This window comes from Pleurodeles waltl, chromosome 7, assembly GCF_031143425.1.
Source record: "Pleurodeles waltl isolate 20211129_DDA chromosome 7, aPleWal1.hap1.20221129, whole genome shotgun sequence".
In the NCBI taxonomy this organism is placed as follows: Eukaryota; Metazoa; Chordata; class Amphibia; order Caudata; family Salamandridae; genus Pleurodeles; species Pleurodeles waltl.
Window position 1 is genome coordinate 559,201,263 of NC_090446.1, and position 25,932 is coordinate 559,227,194.

At 44.6% G+C, this 25,932-nt stretch overlaps 1 protein-coding gene across 3 annotated transcripts in view; it reads left to right on the forward strand.

The window, feature by feature from the left end:
• TEP1 (telomerase associated protein 1) overlaps nt 1-25,932 on the forward strand; it is a 1,055,001-nt gene that overhangs the window by 54,892 nt on the left and 974,177 nt on the right. For all 3 annotated transcript variants that reach the window (XM_069244315.1, XM_069244314.1, XM_069244316.1), the window contains exons 3-4: nt 21,651-21,806; nt 24,334-24,468. In XM_069244315.1, coding sequence (XP_069100416.1) covers nt 21,651-21,806; nt 24,334-24,468 — 291 coding nt within the window. The remainder of the gene's footprint in view (nt 1-21,650; nt 21,807-24,333; nt 24,469-25,932) is intronic.

The following is a 25,932-nucleotide window of genomic DNA, read 5'->3' on the forward strand; positions in this document are numbered from 1 at the left end:
ACACTTACAGGGCTTAGTTCTTGGTCCAAGGTAGCCCACCGTTGGGGGTTCAGAGCAACCCCAAAGTCACCACACCAGCAGCTCAGGGCCGGTCAGGTGCAGAGTTCAAAGTGGTGCCCAAAACACATAGGCTAGAATGGAGAGAAGGGGGTGCCCCGGTTCCGGTCTGCTTGCAGGTAAGTACCCGCGTCTTCGGAGGGCAGACCAGGGGGGTTTTGTAGGGCACCGGGGGGGACACAAGCCCACACAGAAATTTCACCCTCAGCGGCGCGGGGGCGGCCGGGTGCAGTGTAGAAACAAGCGTCGGATTCGCAATGTTAGTCTATGAGAGATCTCGGGATCTCTTCAGCGCTGCAGGCAGGCAAGGGGGGGATTCCTCGGGGAAACCTCCACTTGGGCAAGGGAGAGGGACTCCTGGGGGTCACTTCTCCAGTGAAAGTCCGGTCCTTCAGGTCCTGGGGGCTGCGGGTGCAGGGTCTCTCCCAGGCGTCGGGACTTTAGGTTCAAGGAGTCGCGGTCAGGGGAAGCCTCGGGATTCCCTCTGCAGGCGGCGCTGTGGGGGCTCAGGGGGGACAGGTTTTGGTACTCACAGTAGCAGAGTAGTCCTGGGGTCCCTCCTGAGGTGTTGGATCGCCACCAGCCGAGTCGGGGTCACCGGGTGCAGTGTTGCAAGTCTCACGCTTCTTGCGGGGGGCTTGCAGGGTTCTTTAAAGCTGCTGGAAACAAAGTTGCAGCTTTTCTTGGAGCAGGTCCGCTGTCCTCGGGAGTTTCTTGTCTTTTCGAAGCAGGGGCAGTCCTCAGAGGATGTCGAGGTCGCTGGTCCCTTTGGAAGGCGTCGCTGGAGCAGGATCTTTGGAAGGCAGGAGACAGGCCGGTGAGTTTCTGGAGCCAAGGCAGTTGTCGTCTTCTGGTCTTCCGCTGCAGGGGTTTTCAGCTGGGCAGTCCTTCTTCTTGTAGTTGCAGGAATCTAATTTTCTAGGGTTCAGGGTAGCCCTTAAATACTAAATTTAAGGGCGTGTTTAGGTCTGGGGGGTTAGTAGCCAATGGCTACTAGCCCTGAGGGTGGGTACACCCTCTTTGTGCCTCCTCCCAAGGGGAGGGGGTCACAATCCTAACCCTATTGGGGGAATCCTCCATCGGCAAGATGGAGGATTTCTAAAAGTCAGAGTCACCTCAGCTCAGGACACCTTAGGGGCTGTCCTGACTGGCCAGTGACTCCTCCTTGTTTTTCTCATTATTTTCTCCGGCCTTGCCGCCAAAAGTGGGGCCTGGCCGGAGGGGGCGGGCAACTCCACTAGCTGGAGTGTCCTGCTGGGTTGGCACAAAGGAGGTGAGCCTTTGAGGCTCACCGCCAGGTGTGACAATTCCTGCCTGGGGGAGGTGTTAGCATCTCCACCCAGTGCAGGCTTTGTTACTGGCCTCAGAGTGACAAAGGCACTCTCCCCATGGGGCCAGCAACATGTCTCGGTTTGTGGCAGGCTGCTAAAACTAGTCAGCCTACACAGATAGTCGGTTAAGTTTCAGGGGGCACCTCTAAGGTGCCCTCTGGGGTGTATTTTACAATAAAATGTACACTGGCATCAGTGTGCATTTATTGTGCTGAGAAGTTTGATACCAAACTTCCCAGTTTTCAGTGTAGCCATTATGGTGCTGTGGAGTTCGTGTTTGACAGACTCCCAGACCATATACTCTTATGGCTACCCTGCACTTACAATGTCTAAGGTTTGGTTTAGACACTGTAGGGGTACCATGCTCATGCACTGGTACCCTCACCTATGGTATAGTGCACCCTGCCTTAGGGCTGTAAGGACTGCTAGAGGGGTGTCTTACCTATACTGCATAGGCAGTGAGAGGCTGGCATGGCACCCTGAGGGGAGTGCCATGTCGACTTACTCGTTTTGTCCTCACTAGCACACACAAGCTGGCAAGCAGTGTGTCTGTGCTGAGTGCGAGGTCTCCAGGGTGGCATAAGACATGCTGCAGCCCTTAGAGACCTTCCTTGGCATCAGGGCCCTTGGTACTAGAAGTACCAGTTACAAGGGACTTATCTGGATGCCAGGGTCTGCCAATTGTGGATACAAAAGTACAGGTTAGGGAAAGAACACTGGTGCTGGGGCCTGGTTAGCAGGCCTCAGCACACTTTCAATTGTAAACATAGCATCAGCAAAGGCAAAAAGTCAGGGGGCAACCATGCCAAGGAGGCATTTCCTTACACAACCCCCCCCCAAACGAAAGAGGATGAGACTAACCTTTCCCAAGAGAGTCTTCATTTTCTAAGTGGAAGAACCTGGAAAGGCCATCTGCATTGGCATGGGCAGTCCCAGGTCTGTGTTCCACTATAAAGTCCATTCCCTGTAGGGAGATGGACCACCTCAACAGTTTAGGATTTTCACCTTTCATTTGCATCAGCCATTTGAGAGGTCTGTGGTCAGTTTGAACTAGGAAGTGAGTCCCAAAGAGGTATGGTCTCAGCTTTTTCAGGGACCAAACCACAGCAAAGGCCTCCCTCTCAATGGCACTCCAACGCTGCTCCCTGGGGAGTAACCTCCTGCTAATGAAAGCAACAGGCTGGTCAAGGCCATCATCATTTGTTTGGGACAAAACTGCCCCTATCCCATGTTCAGAGGCATCAGTCTGCACAATGAACTGCTTAGAATAATCTGGAGCTTTGAGAACTGGTGCTGAGCACATTGCCTGTTTCAGGGTGTCAAAGGCCTGTTGGCATTCCACAGTCCAGTTTACTTTCTTGGGCATTTTCTTGGAGGTGAGTTCAGTGAGGGCTGTCACAATGGATCCATATCCCTTCACAAACCTCCTGTAATACCCAGTCAAGCCAAGGAATGCCCTGACTTGAGTCTGGGTTTTTGGAGCTACCCAGTCCAGAATAGTCTGGATCTTGGGTTGGAGTGGCTGAACTTGGCCTCCACCTACAAGGTGTCCCAAGTAAACCACAGTTCCCTGCCCTATCTGGCATTTGGATGCCTTGATAGAGAGGCCTGCAGATTGCAGAGCCTTCAAAACCTTCTTCAGGTGGACCAGGTGATCCTGCCAGGTGGAGCTAAAGACAGCAATATCATCAAGATAAGCTGTGCTGAAGGACTCCAAGCCAGCAAGGACTTGATTCACCAACCTTTGGAAGGTGGCAGGGGCATTCTTTAAACCAAAGGGCATAACAGTAAACTGATAATGCCCATCAGGGGTGGAGAATGCTGTTTTCTCTTTTGCTCCAGGTGCCATTTTTATTTGCCAGTACCCTGCTGTCAAGTCAAAGGTACTTAAGAATTTGGCAGCACCTAATTTATCTATGAGCTCATCAGCTCTTGGGATTGGATGAGCATCTGTCTTGGTGACAGAATTGAGCCCTCTGTAGTCCACACAAAACCTCATCTCTTTCTTTCCATCTTTGGTGTGAGGTTTGGGGACTAAGACCACTGGGCTAGCCCAGGGGCTGTCAGAGCGCTCAATTACTCCCAATTCCAGCATCTTGTGGACTTCCACCTTGATGCTTTCCTTAACATGGTCAGATTGTCTAAAGATTTTGTTCTTGACAGGCATGCTGTCTCCTGTGTCCACATCATGGGTACACAGGTGTGTCTGACCAGGGGTTAAGGAGAAGAGTTCAGGAAACTGTTGTAGGACTCTCCTACAATCAGCTTGCTGTTGGCCAGAGAGGGTGTCTGAGTAGATCACTCCATCTACTGTGCCATCTTTTGGGTCTGATGACAGAAGATCAGGGAGAGGTTCACTCTCTGCCTCCTGATCCTCATCTGTTACCATCAACAGATTGACATCAGCCCTGTCGTGGAAGAGCTTAAGGCGGTTTACATGGATCACCCTCTTGGGGCTCCTGCTTGTGCCCAGGTCCACCAGGTAGGTGACCTGACTCTTCTTTTCTAGTACTGGGTAAGGGCCACTCCATTTGTCCTGGAGTGCCCTGGGAGCCACAGGCTCCAGAACCCAGACTTTCTGCCCTGGTTGGAACTCAACCATTGCAGCCTTTTGGTCATACCAAAACTTCTGGAGCTGTTGGCTGGCCTCAAGGTTTTTGGTTGCCTTTTCCATGTACTCTGCCATTCTAGAGCGAAGGCCAAGTACATAGTCCACTATGTCCTGTTTAGGCTCATGGAGAGGTCTCTCCCAGCCTTCTTTAACAAGGGCAAGTGGTCCCCTTACAGGATGACCAAACAGAAGTTCAAAGGGTGAGAATCCTACTCCCTTCTGTGGCACCTCTCTGTAAGCGAAAAGCAGACATGGCAAGAGGACATCCCATCTCCTTTTGAGTTTTTCTGGGAGCCCCATGATCATGCCTTTTAATGTCTTGTTGAATCTCTCAACCAAGCCATTAGTTTGTGGATGGTATGGTGTAGTGAAATTATAAGTCACTCCACACTCATTCCACATGTGCTTTAGGTATGCTGACATGAAGTTGGTACCTCTGTCAGACACCACCTCCTTAGGGAAACCCACTCTGGTAAAGATACCAATGAGGGCCTTGGCTACTGCAGGGGCAGTAGTCGACCTAAGGGGAATAGCTTCAGGATACCTGGTAGCATGATCCACTACTACCAGGATATACATATTTCCTGAGGCTGTGGGAGGTTCTAGTGGACCAACTATGTCCACACCCACTCTTTCAAAGGGAACCCCCACCACTGGAAGTGGAATGAGGGGGGCCTTTGGATGCCCACCTGTCTTACCACTGGCTTGACAGGTGGGGCAGGAGAGGCAAAACTCCTTAACCATGTTGGACATATTGGGCCAGTAGAAGTGGTTGACTAACCTCTCCCACGTCTTGGTTTGTCCCAAATGTCCAGCAAGGGGAATGTCATGGGCCAATGTTAGGATGAACTTCCTGAACAGCTGAGGCACTACCACTCTCCTAGTGGCACCAGGTTTGGGGTCTCTGGCCTCAGTGTACAGGAGTCCATCTTCCCAATAGACCCTATGCGTTCCATTTTTCTTGCCTTTGGACTCTTCAGCAGCTTGCTGCCTAAGGCCTTCAAGAGAGGGACAGGTTTCTTGTTCCTTACACAGCTCCTCCCTTGAGGGTCCCCCTGGGCCTAAGAGCTCAACCTGATAAGGTTCAAGCTCCAAAGGCTCAGTTCCCTCAGAGGGCAGAACTTCTTCCTGAGAAGAGAGGTTCCCTTTCTTTTGCTGTGTTGCAGTTGGTTTCCCAACTGACTTTCCTGTTCTCTTGGTAGGCTGGGCCATTCTTCCAGACTCCAGCTCTACTTGTTCACCCTGTGCCTTGCACTGTGCTCTTGTTTTCACACACACCAGTTCAGGGATACCTAGCATTGCTGCATGGGTTTTTAGTTCTACCTCAGCCCATGCTGAGGACTCCAGGTCATTTCCAAGCAGACAGTCCACTGGGATATTTGAGGAGACCACCACCTGTTTCAGGCCATTGACCCCTCCCCATTCTAAAGTAACCATTGCCATGGGATGTACTTTTCTCTGATTGTCAGCGTTGGTGACTGTGTTAGTTTTTCCAGTCAGGTATTGGCCAGGGGAAACCAGTTTCTCTGTCACCATGGTGACACTGGCACCTGTATCCCTCAGGCCCTCTATTCTAGTCCCATTAATTAAGAGTTGCTGTCTGTATTTTTGCATGTTAGGCGGCCAGACAGCTAGTGTGGCTAAATCCACCCCACCCTCAGAAACTAGAGTAGCTTCAGTGTGGACCCTGATTTGCTCTGGGCACACTGTTGATCCCACTTGGAGACTAGCCATACCAGTGTTACCTGGATGGGAGTTTGGAGTGGAACCTTTCTTGGGACAGGCCTTGTCTCCAGTTTGGTGTCCATGCTGTTTACAGCTATGACACCAGGCCTTTTTGGGATCAAAGTTTTTACCCTTGTACCCATTGTTTTGTGAAGAGGCTCTGGGCCCACCCTCCTGTGCAGGTTTTTGGGGGCCTGTAGAAGACTCTTTACTATTTTTAGTTTTGGTTGTCTCATCACCCTTCCCCTGGGGAGTCTTTGTGACCCCTTTCTTTTGGTCACCCCCTGTTGAAGTCTTGGACACCCTTGTCTTGACCCAATGGTCCGCCTTCTTTCCCAATTCTTGGGGAGAAATTGGTCCTAGGTCTACCAGATGCTGATGCAGTTTATCATTGAAACAATTACTTAACAGGTGTTCTTTCACAAATAAATTGTACAGCCCATCATAATTACTTACACCACTGCCTTGAATCCAACCATCTAGTGTTTTCACTGAGTAGTCAACAAAGTCAACCCAGGTCTGGCTCGAGGATTTTTGAGCCCCCCTGAACCTAATCCTGTACTCCTCAGTGGAGAATCCAAAGCCCTCAATCAGGGTACCCTTCATGAGGTCATAAGATTCTGCATCTTTTCCAGAGAGTGTGAGGAGTCTATCCCTACACTTTCCAGTGAACATTTCCCAAAGGAGAGCACCCCAGTGAGATCTGTTCACTTTTCTGGTTACACAAGCCCTCTCAAAAGCTGTGAACCATTTAGTGATGTCATCACCATCTTCAAATTTTGTCACAATCCCTTTGGGGATTTTTAACATGTCAGGAGAATCTCTGACCCTATTTATATTGCTGCCACCATTGATGGGTCCTAGGCCCATCTCTTGTCTTTCCCTTTCTATGGCTAGGAGCTGTCTCTCTAAAGCCAATCTTTTGGCCATCCTGGCTAACAGGAGGTCATCTTCACTGAGAGCATCCTCAGTGATTTCAGAAATGTGGGACCCTCCTGTGAGGGACCCACTATTTCTGACTAACACAGTTGGAGACAGGACTTGAGGGGTCCTGTTTTCCCTATTTAGGACTGGAGGAGGGACATTGGCCTCCAAGTCACTAATTTCTTCCTCTGTGAGGTCATCATCAGAGGGGTTGGCTTTTTCAAACTCTGCCAACAGCTCCTGGAGCTGAATTTTGGTAGGTCTGGAGCCAATGGTTATTTTTTTGATATTACAGAGAGACCTTAGCTCCCTCATCTTAAGATGGAGGTAAGGGGTGGTGTCGAGTTCCACCACCTGCATCTCTGTATCAGACATTATTCTGCTAAGAGTTGGAATACTTTTTAAAGAATCTAAAACTGTTTCTAGAATCTAATTTCAAACTTTTAACAAACTTTTAAACTCTAAAAAGACAATGCTAAACAGGGACTTAACACACAAGGCCCTAGCAGGACTTTTAAGAATTTAGAAAAATTTCAAATTGCAAAAATGAATTTCTAATGACAATTTTGGAATTTGTCGTGTGATCAGGTATTGGCTGAGTAGTCCAGCAAATGCAAAGTCTTGTACCCCACCGCTGATCCACCAATGTAGGAAGTTGGCTCTGTATGCACTATTTCAAAGTAAGGAATAGTATGCACAGAGTCCAAGGGTTCCCCTTAGAGGTAAGATAGTGGCAAAAAGAGATAATACTAATGCTCTATTTTGTGGTAGTGTGGTCGAGCAGTAGGCTTATCCAAGGAGTAGTGTTAAGCATTTGTTGTACATACACACAGACAATAAATGAGGTACACACACTCAGAGACAAATCCAGCCAATAGGTTTTTATATAGAAAAATATCTTTTCTTAGTTTATTTTAAGAACCACAGGTTCAAATTCTACATGTAATATCTCATTCGAAAGGTATTGCAGGTAAGTACTTTAGGAACTTCAAATCATAAGAATTGCATGTATACTTTACAAGTTATTGACAAATAGCTGTTTTAAAAGTGGACACTTAGTGCAATTTTCACAGTTCCTGGGGGAGGTAAGTTTTTGTTAGTTTTACCAGGTAAGTAAGACACTTACAGGGCTTAGTTCTTGGTCCAAGGTAGCCCACCGTTGGGGGTTCAGAGCAACCCCAAAGTCACCACACCAGCAGCTCAGGGCCGGTCAGGTGCAGAGTTCAAAGTGGTGCCCAAAACACATAGGCTAGAATGGAGAGAAGGGGGTGCCCCGGTTCCGGTCTGCTTGCAGGTAAGTACCCGCGTCTTCGGAGGGCAGACCAGGGGGGTTTTGTAGGGCACCGGGGGGGACACAAGCCCACACAGAAATTTCACCCTCAGCGGCGCGGGGGCGGCCGGGTGCAGTGTAGAAACAAGCGTCGGATTCGCAATGTTAGTCTATGAGAGATCTCGGGATCTCTTCAGCGCTGCAGGCAGGCAAGGGGGGGATTCCTCGGGGAAACCTCCACTTGGGCAAGGGAGAGGGACTCCTGGGGGTCACTTCTCCAGTGAAAGTCCGGTCCTTCAGGTCCTGGGGGCTGCGGGTGCAGGGTCTCTCCCAGGCGTCGGGACTTTAGGTTCAAGGAGTCGCGGTCAGGGGAAGCCTCGGGATTCCCTCTGCAGGCGGCGCTGTGGGGGCTCAGGGGGGACAGGTTTTGGTACTCACAGTAGCAGAGTAGTCCTGGGGTCCCTCCTGAGGTGTTGGATCGCCACCAGCCGAGTCGGGGTCGCCGGGTGCAGTGTTGCAAGTCTCACGCTTCTTGCGGGGGGCTTGCAGGGTTCTTTAAAGCTGCTGGAAACAAAGTTGCAGCTTTTCTTGGAGCAGGTCCGCTGTCCTCGGGAGTTTCTTGTCTTTTCGAAGCAGGGGCAGTCCTCAGAGGATGTCGAGGTCGCTGGTCCCTTTGGAAGGCGTCGCTGGAGCAGGATCTTTGGAAGGCAGGAGACAGGCCGGTGAGTTTCTGGAGCCAAGGCAGTTGTCGTCTTCTGGTCTTCCGCTGCAGGGGTTTTCAGCTGGGCAGTCCTTCTTCTTGTAGTTGCAGGAATCTAATTTTCTAGGGTTCAGGGTAGCCCTTAAATACTAAATTTAAGGGCGTGTTTAGGTCTGGGGGGTTAGTAGCCAATGGCTACTAGCCCTGAGGGTGGGTACACCCTCTTTGTGCCTCCTCCCAAGGGGAGGGGGTCACAATCCTAACCCTATTGGGGGAATCCTCCATCGGCAAGATGGAGGATTTCTAAAAGTCAGAGTCACCTCAGCTCAGGACACCTTAGGGGCTGTCCTGACTGGCCAGTGACTCCTCCTTGTTTTTCTCATTATTTTCTCCGGCCTTGCCGCCAAAAGTGGGGCCTGGCCGGAGGGGGCGGGCAACTCCACTAGCTGGAGTGTCCTGCTGGGTTGGCACAAAGGAGGTGAGCCTTTGAGGCTCACCGCCAGGTGTGACAATTCCTGCCTGGGGGAGGTGTTAGCATCTCCACCCAGTGCAGGCTTTGTTACTGGCCTCAGAGTGACAAAGGCACTCTCCCCATGGGGCCAGCAACATGTCTCGGTTTGTGGCAGGCTGCTAAAACTAGTCAGCCTACACAGATAGTCGGTTAAGTTTCAGGGGGCACCTCTAAGGTGCCCTCTGGGGTGTATTTTACAATAAAATGTACACTGGCATCAGTGTGCATTTATTGTGCTGAGAAGTTTGATACCAAACTTCCCAGTTTTCAGTGTAGCCATTATGGTGCTGTGGAGTTCGTGTTTGACAGACTCCCAGACCATATACTCTTATGGCTACCCTGCACTTACAATGTCTAAGGTTTGGTTTAGACACTGTAGGGGTACCATGCTCATGCACTGGTACCCTCACCTATGGTATAGTGCACCCTGCCTTAGGGCTGTAAGGCCTGCTAGAGGGGTGTCTTACCTATACTGCATAGGCAGTGAGAGGCTGGCATGGCACCCTGAGGGGAGTGCCATGTCGACTTACTCGTTTTGTCCTCACTAGCACACACAAGCTGGCAAGCAGTGTGTCTGTGCTGAGTGCGAGGTCTCCAGGGTGGCATAAGACATGCTGCAGCCCTTAGAGACCTTCCTTGGCATCAGGGCCCTTGGTACTAGAAGTACCAGTTACAAGGGACTTATCTGGATGCCAGGGTCTGCCAATTGTGGATACAAAAGTACAGGTTAGGGAAAGAACACTGGTGCTGGGGCCTGGTTAGCAGGCCTCAGCACACTTTCAATTGTAAACATAGCATCAGCAAAGGCAAAAAGTCAGGGGGCAACCATGCCAAGGAGGCATTTCCTTACACTCCCCATAATCCTAGTAGACAAATTAAAACAATTAGTAGGCCCATCATAATTTTTGCAAGAACACCATTCCAAATACTGGTAAACCAGTTTCCTACCCGGACAATTCCTTTTCCAAATTTTTCCCAAACTCCAGGTTCTTTCAGTTCCCTCAAATCTGTACTATCTCTAGTCAGGTTAGTAAGCATGTTTCTAATTTTCTTACTATTATCTGGTATGTAGGAACAACAGTGACGCTCATTAAGCATTTTGCACACACCTCCATTTTTGGCTAAAAGAATGTCTAAAGCAAGCCGATTTTGAAGAGTCATAGCTCTTTCTGCAGCAAGTTCAGTATCCATTAATAATATTGCTCCTGTAAAGTTTGTCAGCATGTTATCCACAATAGTGGACAACTTTTGAATTTTCATAGAATTTAGGATAACCACAACTGATGGGATTATTGCTCCAAATATGTCACCAATGACAGCAGCCACTGATTCTCGTTTTTGTCTTGAATGTTGTATTTCAGAAGACTTATGTATTTGTTTTAAGTCATCAATCTGGTATATTTTTGGGAAAACTATTCCCAAATAACATGTCCCATACCATCCCTTTGGGAGACGATAATATGCATTTAACCCACAGATGTAATAGATTCCAGGAATCGCTGGGTCTCGTCCATTTAACATGAAGGTCCATTTACTCTGAAACAAAAACACATGCCTGCATTCACTCGTACCCACAAACAAATTGTCATTATCAGATTTCGGTCTGTATATACATAGCCTACCTACGTGTAGTGCATCTATAGCTAACTTGCCTTGTGTTTTAATAGCAGTGAAGGCGTAATCATTTGCATAGGTATGCTTTTCTAAGCCTTTTTCTAGTTTCTCCTTTAATGCTTTGCGTCTATCATCTGTGTGATCTAAAAAGCTTTTCTCTACAGGAGACAGTAAGCATGTTAAATTGTTGCGGTGTGCGTAAGCGGTTCCAAATGTTAGTGTTGGCTCAAAGAATCCTCTAACTAATTTTATGTCATGCTCTTTAGCTAGCTTATTTAGGAATTCAATTACAGGCACAAAAGAGAACACAACGTCTAGATTTGAATAAAAGTATTGTACATGCTCTTGATTATAGAATCTCGTTAGTAACAAACTACAACTAATCCCATAAGTAAGAGGGAGACTATGATAAGTGACCCCCTCCTGCACAGATGAAGGAATTTTAGTACACACATAACAATCTTTCGTATCCATAGTCTCCACGTACTCATTCAATAAGCGATAGAAGACATTAGTAGAAAGTTCCCCCTTTGTATTAGTTCCCTCATGTAGATGTTTAGTATCTTGTTCGAATTTCTCCCACGGTGATAATTTATTAGTTGTAGTGGTAGTTTCAGGTTTTGAAGTTGCATTAATAGTCTCTCTCTCTCTCCATGGCATTCCCACAATCATTATTGCGAATACAACACCTATCATAAGTCCTAACCAACCACACACTTTACTTCCCTTGTTACTATAAGCCATGTTTGTATAGAATCAGAATAGTAGATCAACAATCAACTTAATATGGCAAACTCTCTATGCGTATTTACAGCGTCTTCTTTCACTCCAGGACCCTTTTTGTCAATTCAGGTTAGCAGCTTGTCGTAATCAGGTTTTCTTGATGTCAAATCCAGATTTGATTGTCTCTTTCCGGTAGGTTTATAGAGTCTCTTTCCTTTTAATATATTTTTCCACAAAGTTTCCTGATGTTTTCCTTCAGGTACCGTAGTATTGGCCTGGCACTTCTCGATCAAAGCAGAATGCTAAGAATTCTTGTTGCCATTCAGAGGTTGTAGCATATGCCCATTCAGGACCTGTGTACCTTCGATTTGCTATTCTCTTTCTTTTTAATCTTCGTTCACCTTGCTGTTCCCCTTCACTCAGATCATCCACCTGTGAGGTATCACTTTCTTCTATTATTGACTCGTTCGTTAATTCTCTTATTCTAAAGGGCGACCTTTCTGGCCATGTATCACCTTTGTGAGTCTTGTGTCGGTGATCTCCCTCAGGACTCTGGACAGCACCCTCCTCTCGTGATATGGTGTTTTCTCTCGGCAGGCTTGGAATTCGATCAGAATAGCTTGATTCGTTCTGATCTGTGTTTGTCGCTACTCCGTCTCGCTCTCCTTCTGGTTCAATACTGTATTCAGGTTCTGAATTGTATTCGTCTGCTTGTGGGAGAACCTCTCCGTGTCTTTGTTCTCCTGTTGCCTCCACTGAGATTGGCACTCCGTCACCTCTCTCGATCTCTCTGATAGTGTGAGGGACGCGGCTGTTCTCAGCGGGCTCTCCTGTAGTCTCAGATCTTTCTTGACTGATCTCTGACTCTGAGACTTCTTCTCTTGAAGTTGCTGTACCGGAATTTTCAAGTTCCTCTTCAACAGGACACGTTACCCTTTTTGTGTGACTGGCATGTATCCAGTTGGGAACCCCGGCACATATCACAGCAGTAGTGGTTGTCAATATCACTTGATATGGCCCTTTCCAACGCGGCTCAAGACATGATTTTCTTACGTGTTTCTTGAAAACCACCCAATCTCCAGCTTGCAGAGAGTGTCCTGGTTCGCCGATTGGTGGTAACGTGTTAGCTTCTACCTGGTGAGAGAAAGAGCGTATCACGTCAGCTAAATTCTTGCAGTAATCCAACACCATATCATCTGTAATATTCACTAGTGCATTGGCAGGTACAGCTGGTAACCTCATTGCTCTACCCATGAGGATTTCATGGGGTGACAATCCTGTTTTCTTATCTGGTGTGTTTCTCATGGACATCAGTACTAGCGGTAATGCATCTGGCCACTTCATGTTCGTTGCTGCACACATTTTCGCTATTCTTGATTTTAAGGTACCATTCATCTGTTCAACTAGTCCTGATGCTTCAGGGCGATAGCTACAGTGTAACTTCTGCACGATGTTGAGTGCTGCACACAGAAGCTTGATCACCTCATTGTCGAAGTGTCTTCCCCTATCTGATTCTATAGAAACCGTGAACCCGAATCGTGGTATTAATTCCCTCAGTAATAGTTTTGCAACTGTGAGACTGTCATTTCTACGTGTAGGGTATGCCTCGATCCAATGGCTGAAAACACACATAATCACCAACACGTACTTCAATCCTCCACAAACAGGCATCTCAATGAAATCCATTTGTATTTTATTAAATGGACCTCCAGCTCTTCCAATGTGGCTCAAATTTACCACTGTTCCTTTTCCAGCATTCATCTGTTGACAGATGATGCACCTGTGACAAATGATTTCTGCAGCATGTCTGAATTTTGGATTAAACCAATCAACTTTGAAAGATCTGATCATGCCGTCTCTTCCTAAATGTGCTTGCCCATGATATAATCGGGCGAATTGTGACAGTAGACTATTAGGTAAGACTAATTTTTCATCATCTGAGACCCATATATCATCTGCTCTCTGTGTACATTGCATTCTCTGCCAGGAGCGTTTTTCTTCCTTGTTAGCACGGTTCTGTAGTGTTTTTAACTCATCTAGAGTATCAACCACTTACAGTGCTAGATTCAGAGTTGTGTCATTTTCAGGCTGAGGTAACAATTCCCATTGCTCTTTGAATGAGATACAATTTAATGCACAAAATCTTGCTACCTGATCTGCATAATCATTTCCCATTGACACAAAGTCTTGTGATCTGGTGTGAGCACTGCATTTTACCACGGCAATTTCAAGAGGTAACTGAATCGCATGTAACAAATCTCTTATCTGTTCTCCATTTTTCACAGGTGATCCGGAAGAGGTCATGAAACCCCTTTGTGACCAGATCTGACCAAAATCATGTACAATTCCAAATCTATATCTGCTATCCGTATAAATTGTAACTTTCAAATTTACAGCAGCATGGCAGGCCTTTGTAAGAGCTATTAATTCTGCCACTTGTGCTGAAAATACTTTTTCAAGCCAGGAGGCTTCGACTATGCCAGCCATTGTACATACTGCATAGCCAGCTCTTAATGTTCCAGTTGAATCCCTTAAACAGGACCCATCTACAAACATAATGCAATCGTTTTCTTTTAATTGGGTGTCCTGTATGTCTGGGCGAGGTTTGGTACAGAGGTCAGTTACCTCAAGACAATCATGCTCAAATTCTTCCCCTTCTTTGACTTCTGTATTTTCATTGGGAAGCAGAGTTGCCGGGTTCAGTACTGTGTATCTTTTCAATGTGACATTTGGTGACCCCAAAATAATCGTCTCATATTTGGTAAGTCGTGCATTTGTCATGTGCTGTGTTTTCGTCCTTGTCAACAGTATTTCAACAGAATGTGGAACCAAAACTGTTAGAGGATATCCCATGACTATGCCCTCACATTGGGAAAGGCTTTGACCAACTGCTGCAACTGCTCGCAAACAACACGGTAGGGCTGCTGCGACAGGGTCCAAAGTAGCTGAAAAATATGCTACAGGGCGATTTGCATCTCCGTGGACCTGTGTTAAAACAGACAAAGAACAAGAATCACGTTCATGACAAAACAACAGAAAAGGTTTTTCATAATCGGGCATCCCTAATACTGGGGCCCTGCACATGCATTCCTTCAGCTCCACAAATGACTCAAGTTCTTCTTTTGTCAAAGTGATTGTATATGGCTCATCTTTGACATCTTTCCCTGTCAATTTTATCAAAGGCTTTGCAATGATTGAAAAATTGGGTATCCATTGGCGGCAATAACCCACCATTCCCAAAAACATCCTGACATCTCTTTTTGTTGTCGGGGGATTCATTTGTATGACAGCTGTTATTCTCTCTTTTGATATTCTTCGGGATCCTTTCTCAATTAAATGTCCCAAATATTTTACTTCTTTCTGACAGTACTGCAGCTTCTTAGGTGACACCTTATGCCCGTTTCTTCCCAAATGGTTCAACAATGCAATGGTATCATATTTGCAACTGTCTCTGGTCTTGGATGCAATCAACAAGTCATCAATGTACTGCACAAGAGTTGAATTAAAAGGCAGTACAAGAGGTTCCAAATCCTTCTTTAAGATCTGATTAAAGATAGATGGAGATTCGGAAAACCCTTGAGGGATTCTGCACCAACTGTACACCTTATCTAGGAACTTAAAACTGAACAAAAATTGGCTTTCTTCATGCAGTGGTATTGAGAAAAATGCCTGTGATAGGTCTACTACGGTAAACCATTCAGCATCACAAGGAACCTGGGACATTATTACCGCTGGATTAGGAACTACAGGGCAGCATTTTATCACAATTTCATTTATTTTTCTCAAATCCTGCACAATCCGAATCTTCCCACAGGGCTTTTTCAAACCCATAATAGGTGAGTTGCATGGACTGCTCAAAACTTCCTTTAGAACTCCTTGCCTGAGAAAATCTGCAATTATCTGTGTCACCTCAATGAGCACGTCTTGAGTCATGTGGTATTGTGGTACTTGTGGGAATATGGCATTTGGTTTTATCTGCACCTTGACTGGTTTAATTCCTTTAATCAATCCAACCTCCTTTCCTGTCAAATCCCACACTTTTTCTGTTACGGACCCTTGTAGGTCAGCAGGTAAGTCAATTAATGTGAACACTGGGAATAAGGTAATTAGAGGGTAATCTTCGCTCATCTCCCCTCCTCCTATAAGCTGGTCCTCTTCACCTTCGTCATCACTGTTTGTCTGAACTTCTATTCCATCGTTGGAACAGGTAATTGAACATTTAGTTTTACATAGTAAGTCCCTTCCCAGTAGGGATACTGGACTTGAGTCGCATACAACAAACCTATGCAGGCCTTGGAAATTTCCAATTTCAACCTGTACTGGATCGGTAATTGGATTGGTCAGATACTGATTAGCCACACCAACCACTCGTATTGTGCGTCCTGATAAAGGTAACCTTGGTACTTCCACACTACGGACTGTAGAGCGTGTAGCTCCGGTGTCAACCAAAAATGAAACCTTATAGCCCATTACCTTCCCTTCTACATATGGGCCTCTCTGATCTACTTCTAGTGAGGCTGCAAGCCTACACTCTTCACTGTCTGAACTGTCATCCGACCAATCGTCATTCGTCTCATTTTCACCTCGTAATGGGAACTGCTGTACAGTATTGTTTTGACTCGACACCTGACCTGAGACCTGCTGAGGAAGCATCACCTGTTGCTGACCCATCGGGGCTAGAGGTAGCTGCATTTGCTGTCTAGGTACCATAGGAATCTGCTGTTGTATTGGTTGTACTGACACAGTTTGGAAACGTGGCGTCTGCATTTGCTGTATGGGTTGTACCCCTGACATCTGTGCCAAATTATTTTGATAATTCTGATTTTGCTGTCTCATTCTTGGACCTCGTTGAGTCTGTTGTGTCCCAACATTCATGCTCTGCTGAACTGTACCATCATGCACCATATTTGGACAATCCCGCTTCCAATGTCCCATGCCCCCGCACGCGTGACATGGTGACATCCTCTTCATTACTTGCCCATCATTTTGCATGACAACATTATTCATGTCTGAATTTCGATTCACAAAACCTCGACCTCTACCTCTCGGCTGTACCTGAAACCCTCCGTTCATTTGCGGGTGCTGATTCATAATTTGTTGAACACCATTTCCCTGAATTCCAGCCTGTGCAGCTCTTATCTGCATCACCATCACCTTTTCCTTTAGCTTTTTCTGCTTTAACTCAATTTCATCACTACAGTATTTTGCACACTGCAACACCTCGTCAATCGGTTTAGCTTGCCAACAAATTAAATGATTCTTAATCATCTGACCAACCTCTGGTCTCAGCCCTTCAACAAATCTGAACACAAGATGATTCATGTCTTTCGGCTCGATCGTTTCAGTACCACTGTAATGTTTAAATGCTTTTAACAATCTCTCATAATAAGCATGTATTGATTCCTTAACTTCTTGCGAAGTCCGGTCGATTTTCTGCCAATCGGTCACCTTCGGTGACACCTTTTGTTTCAAAAACTCAATTACTTTATGATAATATTTCATCACCTCTTCAGAAGGTGCTCCTGTCACCTTGTCCCTTGCCGGTTCCTTTGTGGGCCAATCCACCCCTCTTTTGCACTCAAGCCATAAATCTGGTGGAACAATAATCTCAAACAAAGTATTCAAGTCCTCCCAGAGACATTTTGCAAGCTTCACGAATCTATCTGTCTGCTGATACCACTCGATCGGTTTCTCTCTCAACCTCGGGTAATCATTTGTAAAGGACAAAATATCTCCCCTGGACCATGGCACATGGACTAAAACACCACCAGCTGTTTCTCTCATAGGCAAGATTTTTACAGAATCCAGATCGGGTGCTGTCGCCGTTTCAATAGATCCTGGACTAACCCTCTTCCCTTTATCCTTTTTCTTTGCCCATCTGTTTTCCCACTTTTCTAATGCTCCCCAGATTTGCGCACTCTGCAGCAATTCTTTCAGGTGTGTCTTCATACCTGCGGATCTCATGTGTTCGAAATCTTTTGTGTCAAAGTCTAATCTGTAACTTCGTTTCAAATGTTTCGTGTTCCCAATATCGATATTGTATCTGTCTGCCAAATTTGTTAATCTCTGGTGTATTTTTCCCACTTCTTTAGTAATCTTAGGGCACAAGTATCTCAATTCCGCCTCAGTGTAAGATTCTAACCTGTTTACCCCCATGGTTCCTTCCACCAACTCAGCAGCTTCTGCACCTAGCCGTACCAGATTCAGGTATTCATTTTGTTTTTCTTTTTCGGGATTGACTTCGGTTACCGTAGTTGCTGTAGTCTTTTGTGATGAACAGGTTTTCTCTAACCACTCATTTAACTGCTGCACTGTAAAACCCTGCAGTGAAATGTTCCCTGTATGTATCATTGGAGGGTATGAGGTATTTGTACTCATAGTTTGGGGAGTCAAAACTCCCAACCCTGCTTGTCGCATTGCCTCAAGAGGTGCCCCTATTGGACTCCGGTCCATTAAAGGTCTTGATTGCTTGAAAACATGTCCTCCCTGGGCCATTGTTTGTGGAGTTCTAATAGACCCTCCTCTTATAATTTCATTGGCCACAACTCCCTGTTCACATGTCTTTGTTCTTTCTTGGGCATATAATGGTACTGGGGGACCAACAGTGATAGGTAGTGATATTGCGGCAGGGGTCTGACCTGATCCCAGGCTTCTGGGAGCTTCAACACCATAGGTCTGCTCTAATAATCCTGGTGCAGGTTCCTTTAAAGGACCCGCTACTGGGTTATACCCCGGTATCAGTTGTGGTGGTTGTGACACTAACTGTGGGGTTGACTCAATCTGAACCAATCTTGGTTTTGTATATATCAGGTCTGGCGGCACCACTAAGTTCGTAGTAGTCTCAAGCACTGGAACATCAGGATAAATTCTTCTTATCTGCGGTGGAGGTTGCAACTGTTTCGGTATGTCTGGAGCAGTAGGTACACTGTCACCATTCTGTATCGAAGCTGTATCACTAGTCTGTACCGTATCAGTGACTCCCTTTTCTTGTGTCTGGTTCCCAGGATCCAAGCTAGTGCTCGGAACATTATCACTCACCGCATAAGGTGGTGGTCTGTCATGTAGTAATCTATCCATAAACTCCTAATCCTCTGAATCGTCCTCTTCTTCCCAGGACCTTTTTTGTTCCTTAACTTTGTCCGAATCTCTGTTAGTTTTGCAAGTAGCTTTCTTTCCCTGTGTCTCTTCTCCCTGTGTTAACGCTGGAAACAGCTTTAACCCATCTACAATTCCCCGTCTCCACATCTTATTCTTGTTGTCCCATCTTGCTTCTGCATATGATTTTTCTGCTCTTGTCAATCTCCTGTGAAACCTTTCCTGCCTGTGTTTAAGAGCCATTAAATCCCAGATCGCTAGTGCCTCATATTGGGCTGGTCTCGGGGGTGGTTTTTGTGTACTTAGCATCCACCTCAGGTTTTCTAAAACTCTTTGATTAAACGTCCCATGTTCCGTAAACGCTAGACACCCTTCTTTTTCTGTCAACTTGCGCCATTGTTTTAACCACAAACACGGTGCAACACCCTTTTCCTCCATAACAGTATAAGCTGGAGTACCTTCGGGCGGTGTAGGTTCCCCATCTGTTGCAACGATGTATACATCTCCCCTCAAAGCGCTTTTGAATGCCTTAACAAAGTTCATTTTAAATTTAAATTTAATCAGGAACAGCTTAGTTCCCAGGACACTCTTCACCTGCCCTTTGCTCACCCTATTGCCTCTCACGGACGGCAGCCAATCCGTGCGCGACCCCTCTCAACATCTGACCTATCCCAGCGCGGCACCCCTGACGTCACACTCATACACACTGCAGCTGACAAAGTCTTGCGGCTTATCCACACCTCACTAACTTCTCATATCCCACACAAACTAATGCAATTTATTGCAGACACCTTAAATGACAATACAAATCTGCTGATTTACTACAGGAAGGATAACGCATTTGCTTCAGAACTTTACAGAGATTTCACTTGAAGCCTCGGCCGCTACTCTCTCCTTCTCAGATCCCACATACGCAAGCAGAATTCGACCCGCAAATCCTACTCTCGACTTGTCAATGACTCCCTCTAGTGCACTTTAGAGCTTGTCAAATCTCCATCGAAGGTTTCATACATACGTTGTGACTCAAACTTGACTTGTCAACCACACCCGATTGACCTATTAAACCACGCAGATTACAACATAAACCATATTTTTCATCCTACTCCGGAGTCTTAGACCTCAACAGGTCCGTACCTTGACCAACCACGTGGATAATTTTTAAACAATAAGCGCTGCATTCACGTGAAGTACGCCGACTTCCCTACTCTCATACTGTGGAGTACGCCCACTCCTGCTAAACGACACTTATCTTTGGCCTAAACACACAATCTTCACAATCTCCTGCAAGTTGCATAAGCTTTTGAGCAAGCGCAAAACCCTAACCACACATACCATGGCGCCAAGAACATTCCCAACTCATCTTAGGCAGGCTCCGAGATCCCAGGAGAGCCTATGGTGTACCTAGCCACTCATCATTTTGCCAAATTTCATCATTATAAAAAACAAATTTAACCACAAAAACTCTGTCCTAGGGCCCCCAAGGGCCAAACCCGAACTCTGCTACCAAAACTGTTAACGCGTCCGTCTATGCTAATTTATACACATCAGGACTCGTTTTAGGTCGATGAATCTTTTGACCCAGTGGTAGGTCTCCGTAAAACGAGATTATCAAACATCAAAATTTCCTTTTAATAATCATTAATGAAATATCGGCGCATTAATTTGCTTCTGACTCAAATAATCACACCTTAAAGAAGAGTTTGTGATTTTATTCCCTATTGATTACAATCTAATATTAAACGTATTAATCTCAAAACCAAGAAGCATAAAACCATAATCACAGAGTGGCAATTATAATAAACTTTCAAGAATGCGATAATCAGAATCATAGGATAGATATAACAGCAGAGATTAAACCATAGTGCATGATAAACATCAGAATATCAGTTCAGCATAGCTTCATGTCAGTCACGTCAGTTTCGTCAGTCAATCGGATACCTCTTCTAACCTCAAATTAGCATTAGCATGTTGGGCTTCATGCGAAACAATTTAGAACATCAATTTAGAAAAACATCTAACTAAGATACTTAATTAAACATACAGCAGTTGGTACCTAGAAAGAAAAAGCATAGAGATTCTGTTAGCAATAATATTTACCCTCCTCAAGCTAAGTCAGCATGCAGGATCAGTCTTCGTCTTCAGGACATTAGTTGGTTCACCGTCAATCTATCTAAAGAGAATCATGGGTCACTCTCCTCATATGGAGGACAGTGTAATAGGGCAGTCTATGGACTGTAATATTTTGTCTAAGTCTCAAATCACCAAATAGAGTGACAGAGTTTCTGGATGCAATCGATGTCATCCCTTCCTAACTGAACTTCGTCCTCCGTGTCGTGAGTTTTTATCCCCTTTTCTTAACCCATTCCCCCAAAATTCTATTGGTTAATAACTACACCCCATCATTGGTAACCAATCAAATTATTCATTAAGTAATGCATTTGTCATTCTAAGATATTTTCTCATCTTCCAATTGGTCTTTATAATCAGCATTTTCGTAGGTGGTTCGGCCGGGGTTACTTCACCATCTTGGCACACGTCTCGGGTCAGGAGTTCTTCTCCCCTCGTCTCATCGTCCTTGAGAGTGTCCATTTCTGTTTCGAAGCACATATCTTTATACTAAAAGCTACTAGAATGCGGATGAGAAGTTCTGTTCATGTTACTATTTAATACAGAAGAGAACAATAGCTGGGTAATAGTTCTTTTGCGAGTCCGCATACAGGAAAAGCAGGAAAATAGATTTTAAATGAGAGTTACACAGCTAGTTCGCGACTCATGCTAACTTAAGACACACGATTTTAATGAATGCAGTTCAACTCATAATACTACATATAACTGAAGATTATTATTTATTTTAGCATTAACGTTCATATATGAGCAAAACTTATACCTTTATTTAATATATTCTAAGAATGTTTTAGTCAAATGTAAGCATTTCACGTCTATAATATATGATATTAAAACTACGCTCTCTCAAGAGCATAAGACAGTGATTTAGTAACTCGGCTGAAACCATTTTGTTGTTTTTAGTTGTTTGCATTGAACTTGTCTCCATAGGTGAGACTCATTTTGGTGTGTTTATCTTACTTCAGGATGCTGAAGATATGCCAGATGTGTGCACCTCAATGCCTGAGTACTGCCTTCCGGCAGTAGATGAGGAGGAGATGGAGTCCCTGCCACCATTAACCAGTCTCCAGGAGTTTTCACATTGCGATTCAGATCCTGTTAAAAGTGTGAATATGATTAAGGTATGCCACTTCCCTTTTAGCTTTGTTGGCTGCTGCTGTCCTTATGTGGTGAGAGCCGTGTGTTTCATTTATTTCGCTGTGAGAATAGAATGACTGACGTGAATGTAGCAGATTCTATGTGAGCTACCTGCCTACCTGTTCATAACTAGGAGATGTATGTGAATGTGACATGGGTTGTGAGAGATTTGTTTTGACCAAGTGTGATTTACTAGTAAGCCTTTAACTTGGTGACCACAGCTGTTTGGCCAGCATGCTGCACACTGAGAGAATGTGGTTGACAATAATACTTTGTGTGAAATGAGAGTTGGTATATGCCTAGAAATATAGCATATGGGACATTTATCACAAGATGGCAGCTCTGATCAAAACCAAGAGGCAGTGAGGGCATTTCCAGTATAGCGCTACTCTGATGGAGTTGATCCCATCATCCTGCCTTCCTCAAAAGCTGAAGCAGCTGACTGTTGAAACTGGCCAACATGTTTTAGTGCAAACTAAGGCCTGTGTTGAGCATTTGATGGCAAGCTTTGTTTCACTGTTCTTTCAGGGACCTGCCAGAGAATCGGTAATAATACTCTGGATGGGCAGGGTGAGCATGCTCCGCATTGAGCATTAGGACCTACTTGTCAGGGATTTAGTTAACTACCGTTTTAGTTTACAACATGATTCAATTGAAAACATCATCAGAATTCCAACATAGTTCTTAAATTCATACAAAATAATAGAAATAGTCATAAAACCAGAATTATAAACACATCGCATTAGTAGAGTTGTCAGAATTGATAAATTAAAACAACTAACATACATTTATTTGATTAATTTTGCTCAGTGCAACGCAAAACTAACTTGATATCATCTATAAAATAAACGTGAAGCCCATCTTAGCCTCTCTCTGATTCCATACTGTCTGTTCAAATTCCAAAACTCCTTGTGTGTGGCATCCGAATTCAGTAAAATGCATCATAACATACAATTCATCAGTTATTCTCAATTTTGTTGTGCAAAAAGTTGGTATAAACCAAGTTTTGCACAGAACGCATTACATAGGACACAGCGTGGATGAATGTATAAGTGGCTTTGCAAGAAAGTGTGCTGCATTTGGCTAAGGCGTACTCACCTCTCATCTGACCTTTTACAAGTTGCTGTGATTAGTGGCGGACAATCCAACATCAACCTCCAGTATACATTCGTTGAAGAAATAAGATGGAATATGGGTTTCAACTAAAGTTAATTCAGACTTTATTTGCTGTAGTCTTTGAATAGCTTATCCTCTTGGATGGTGCTTTTAGAGTGTCTATATGATTCATAAATCTCTGCCTCTCATTAGCTCCTGGATGCCCCATGTAGAATGCATATCAGTAGCCTAGAGTTGGGTGTCAATGTAGCAAATAGTCTACGTATTTTAATTTTCAACAAGTTAAATGGTTTGCCTCCGTGTCTATTTTGAGTAAGACATTTTCAATAAAACTGTTTGTTCCTAAGGTACTGCCAATGGTGTGTGAAAAGTACACTTTTATTAATTTGCCAAAGCTAGTGAAGGTTACTGTTGGCAAGACGCTTTATCCAGTTTATTAAAGGTTTGGCACTACTTCCAGAAACTACAGAGAGGTTTGAGTTTTGACTACCCCTTGGTATGAACTTTCCTTTATCACCCCAGTCACCTGCTAAACACGTACATTTTCCTCTCACTAACTGTAGAGGAATTGTTATCTGTAGAGTTGCGTATTACTCTCCCCGTAGAATGTAGGACTCAATTTTAAAAAATGGTTTCATACTGAGACCTTTCTTCCTCCTTTTGAAACAGTGTAGCTTATCCGTTAGTCCGATCATTTACATCTAAACAAACAGGGACTTTAAACAACTCCTCCTGCTACCTCTATAAAGTTCCGTTTGCTATTTTTTCCAATGGCCAACATATTCTCTTGTATATATTCACACACCTCTTGCTGCCTTCGGTTACTTGCATGTATCTGTATTTTTCCAGCTCATTTTGCTTCGCGCTGTTTTATTTTCTCATACTGTATTCGGGTGTAGTTCTGAAAGGCACTCCTTTCCATTTTGGCATTGTTTTTTATAGAACATACATACAAAATAACATGTAACTAGCTGCAAAAGTACAAATATCCTAAAGCTTTTGTATTACCCCAAATACTTGGCACCCTGTTTAGCTTGTTAAAGGGCAAAAAATTGTCATATGGTGTATATATTCTTTATAAATCTGTTAGCATAAATTTAATTATAATTCCCATCTTCGGTGACTCGCTGGTATTGCATGCATATTAATCATGTTAGTGTTGCAGAAGGAGAGATTACTAAATTAGAGCGTTAGCTCTTAACTGTGGATGCTGTTACCTGATTTCCATTATAAGAATACACCTCCTCTATCAGAGATCCTCCCCAGTGGCAGAGAAGTATTTGGGGGATGATTCATGATAGAAAAACAACTTACCAGTGTCAATTCAAGAATCAAAATATGAGCATTTACCCTGATCGGATGCAGGGGAAATAACCTGTTCTTTCTCTTACCCAGATGAAATTGATTAATGCTGTTTGCTGCTCACTGGTGGATGGGCCTAACTTCAGCAGCTCTTCGGATCCCACACGCAAGGCACTAGAAGAAATATGTAAAGAAGTTGTGCATTGGGATCCTGAGTTCCTTTTAAAGGTGAGAGATGGCTGAGGGAGTAAGTTAACAAAAGTGTAAGCAGTGTAAAGTGGAGCTCAGACGAGGGTCCGGGTCAGAGATGTCTGGAGGCATTGCACAGCTCATGGGACAGCAACCTGGCGACTGGGCACTCACGGCTGCCCAGAAGTTCTATATTTCTTTTCTGCATTTAAGTTTTTTTTATATTGATTCTGTAACATCGGACATACATATATTAGAATTTCAATGGCTTATGTATGTCTATTTTTCTTTATATTTATCAAATGGATGCTTTGCATGTGATGTCTCTTCAAACCATTTTTGTTCAAACTTTATGCCATTTAAAAGATACAGATACAACCCAGAAGCTGCTGACAAAAAGTAAATGGTAGTAGAATAAAAGACTCCTTTCAGCTACCTCAAAGCTAAGACCTGTATTCAAATTCCAGCTAAAGGTTTGCCAAATTATTTCACATTTGGTCATTAGGAAATTATTAAAAACCTATCCACATTCCCCCTAATTTACTGTCATTTTTTTGTTTGTTTTCTACGATTTTGCAGCCAGAGCGCCAGGGCACCCTATTTAGGGCAACTTCTACGTCCTATACATTTTCCATTCATTCGTTATTCCAATGTGATCTAAAACCAGAAAACCATCCACTCAGCTGTTTCCTTTTAATATCACTCCACTTATAGGGGAAAACACATACGAGTAGTGTCTTCTGTAGAACAATAGGAAGGTAGAGGGAAGAAGTGTTAAATGTGAAAAGGATAGTGAAGAGCTCTGAGAGGAAGGAAGCAACACAATTCTAAAAAGAATATCCTCTTGCGGATACTAACCAACCTAAAACCTATGCAACATTTGAACACTGCAGTCGGAGGCATTCATGCAGAGAAACCTTTAATTCAAATGCCTTTATTGTACAAGAGTAAAAGTTCATGTCCCTTTATAACATACTAGAGAGAGTGTTTAGTTACGATTTAACCACATCACAGTGCTTAATGACATTTTGGTTGCCCCTGTTTACCACTTGTAGTCAAGCAGGGCTTTATATCAAATGACACACCTTCAAAGATGTAAACATTCTCAGCAGTTCCTGGAGCTGGTCTGGGTCTTGGGTAGGAATCAAATTGTTCCAGTCACAGCTTCAGGTCACCCTTCAAAATAGCAGCCCTGTTCAGTATAGGATCTCACGTGGTTTTATTGGCCAGGGTCACAGTGGCAATATATCATTGTGAGCCGTGTCTGAGGTCTCCTTTCAGGCAGGAAGCCAGTAGTGCTTCTACATCCTAATGTCACTGAAGCATTCCAGGGTCCAGGTGCACCACGATCAATGACCACCACTGTATTTTACCATCAGATCAAGTTGGGGAAATTTCTAAAAGAGACAAAATCATAGCCCCCCCCTTGTAGTATATAAAACCCACCCTGCAGCTGAAAGAAACCTCGATTTGGACTTTGCTGAATGTCTTAAAAGCCACAAA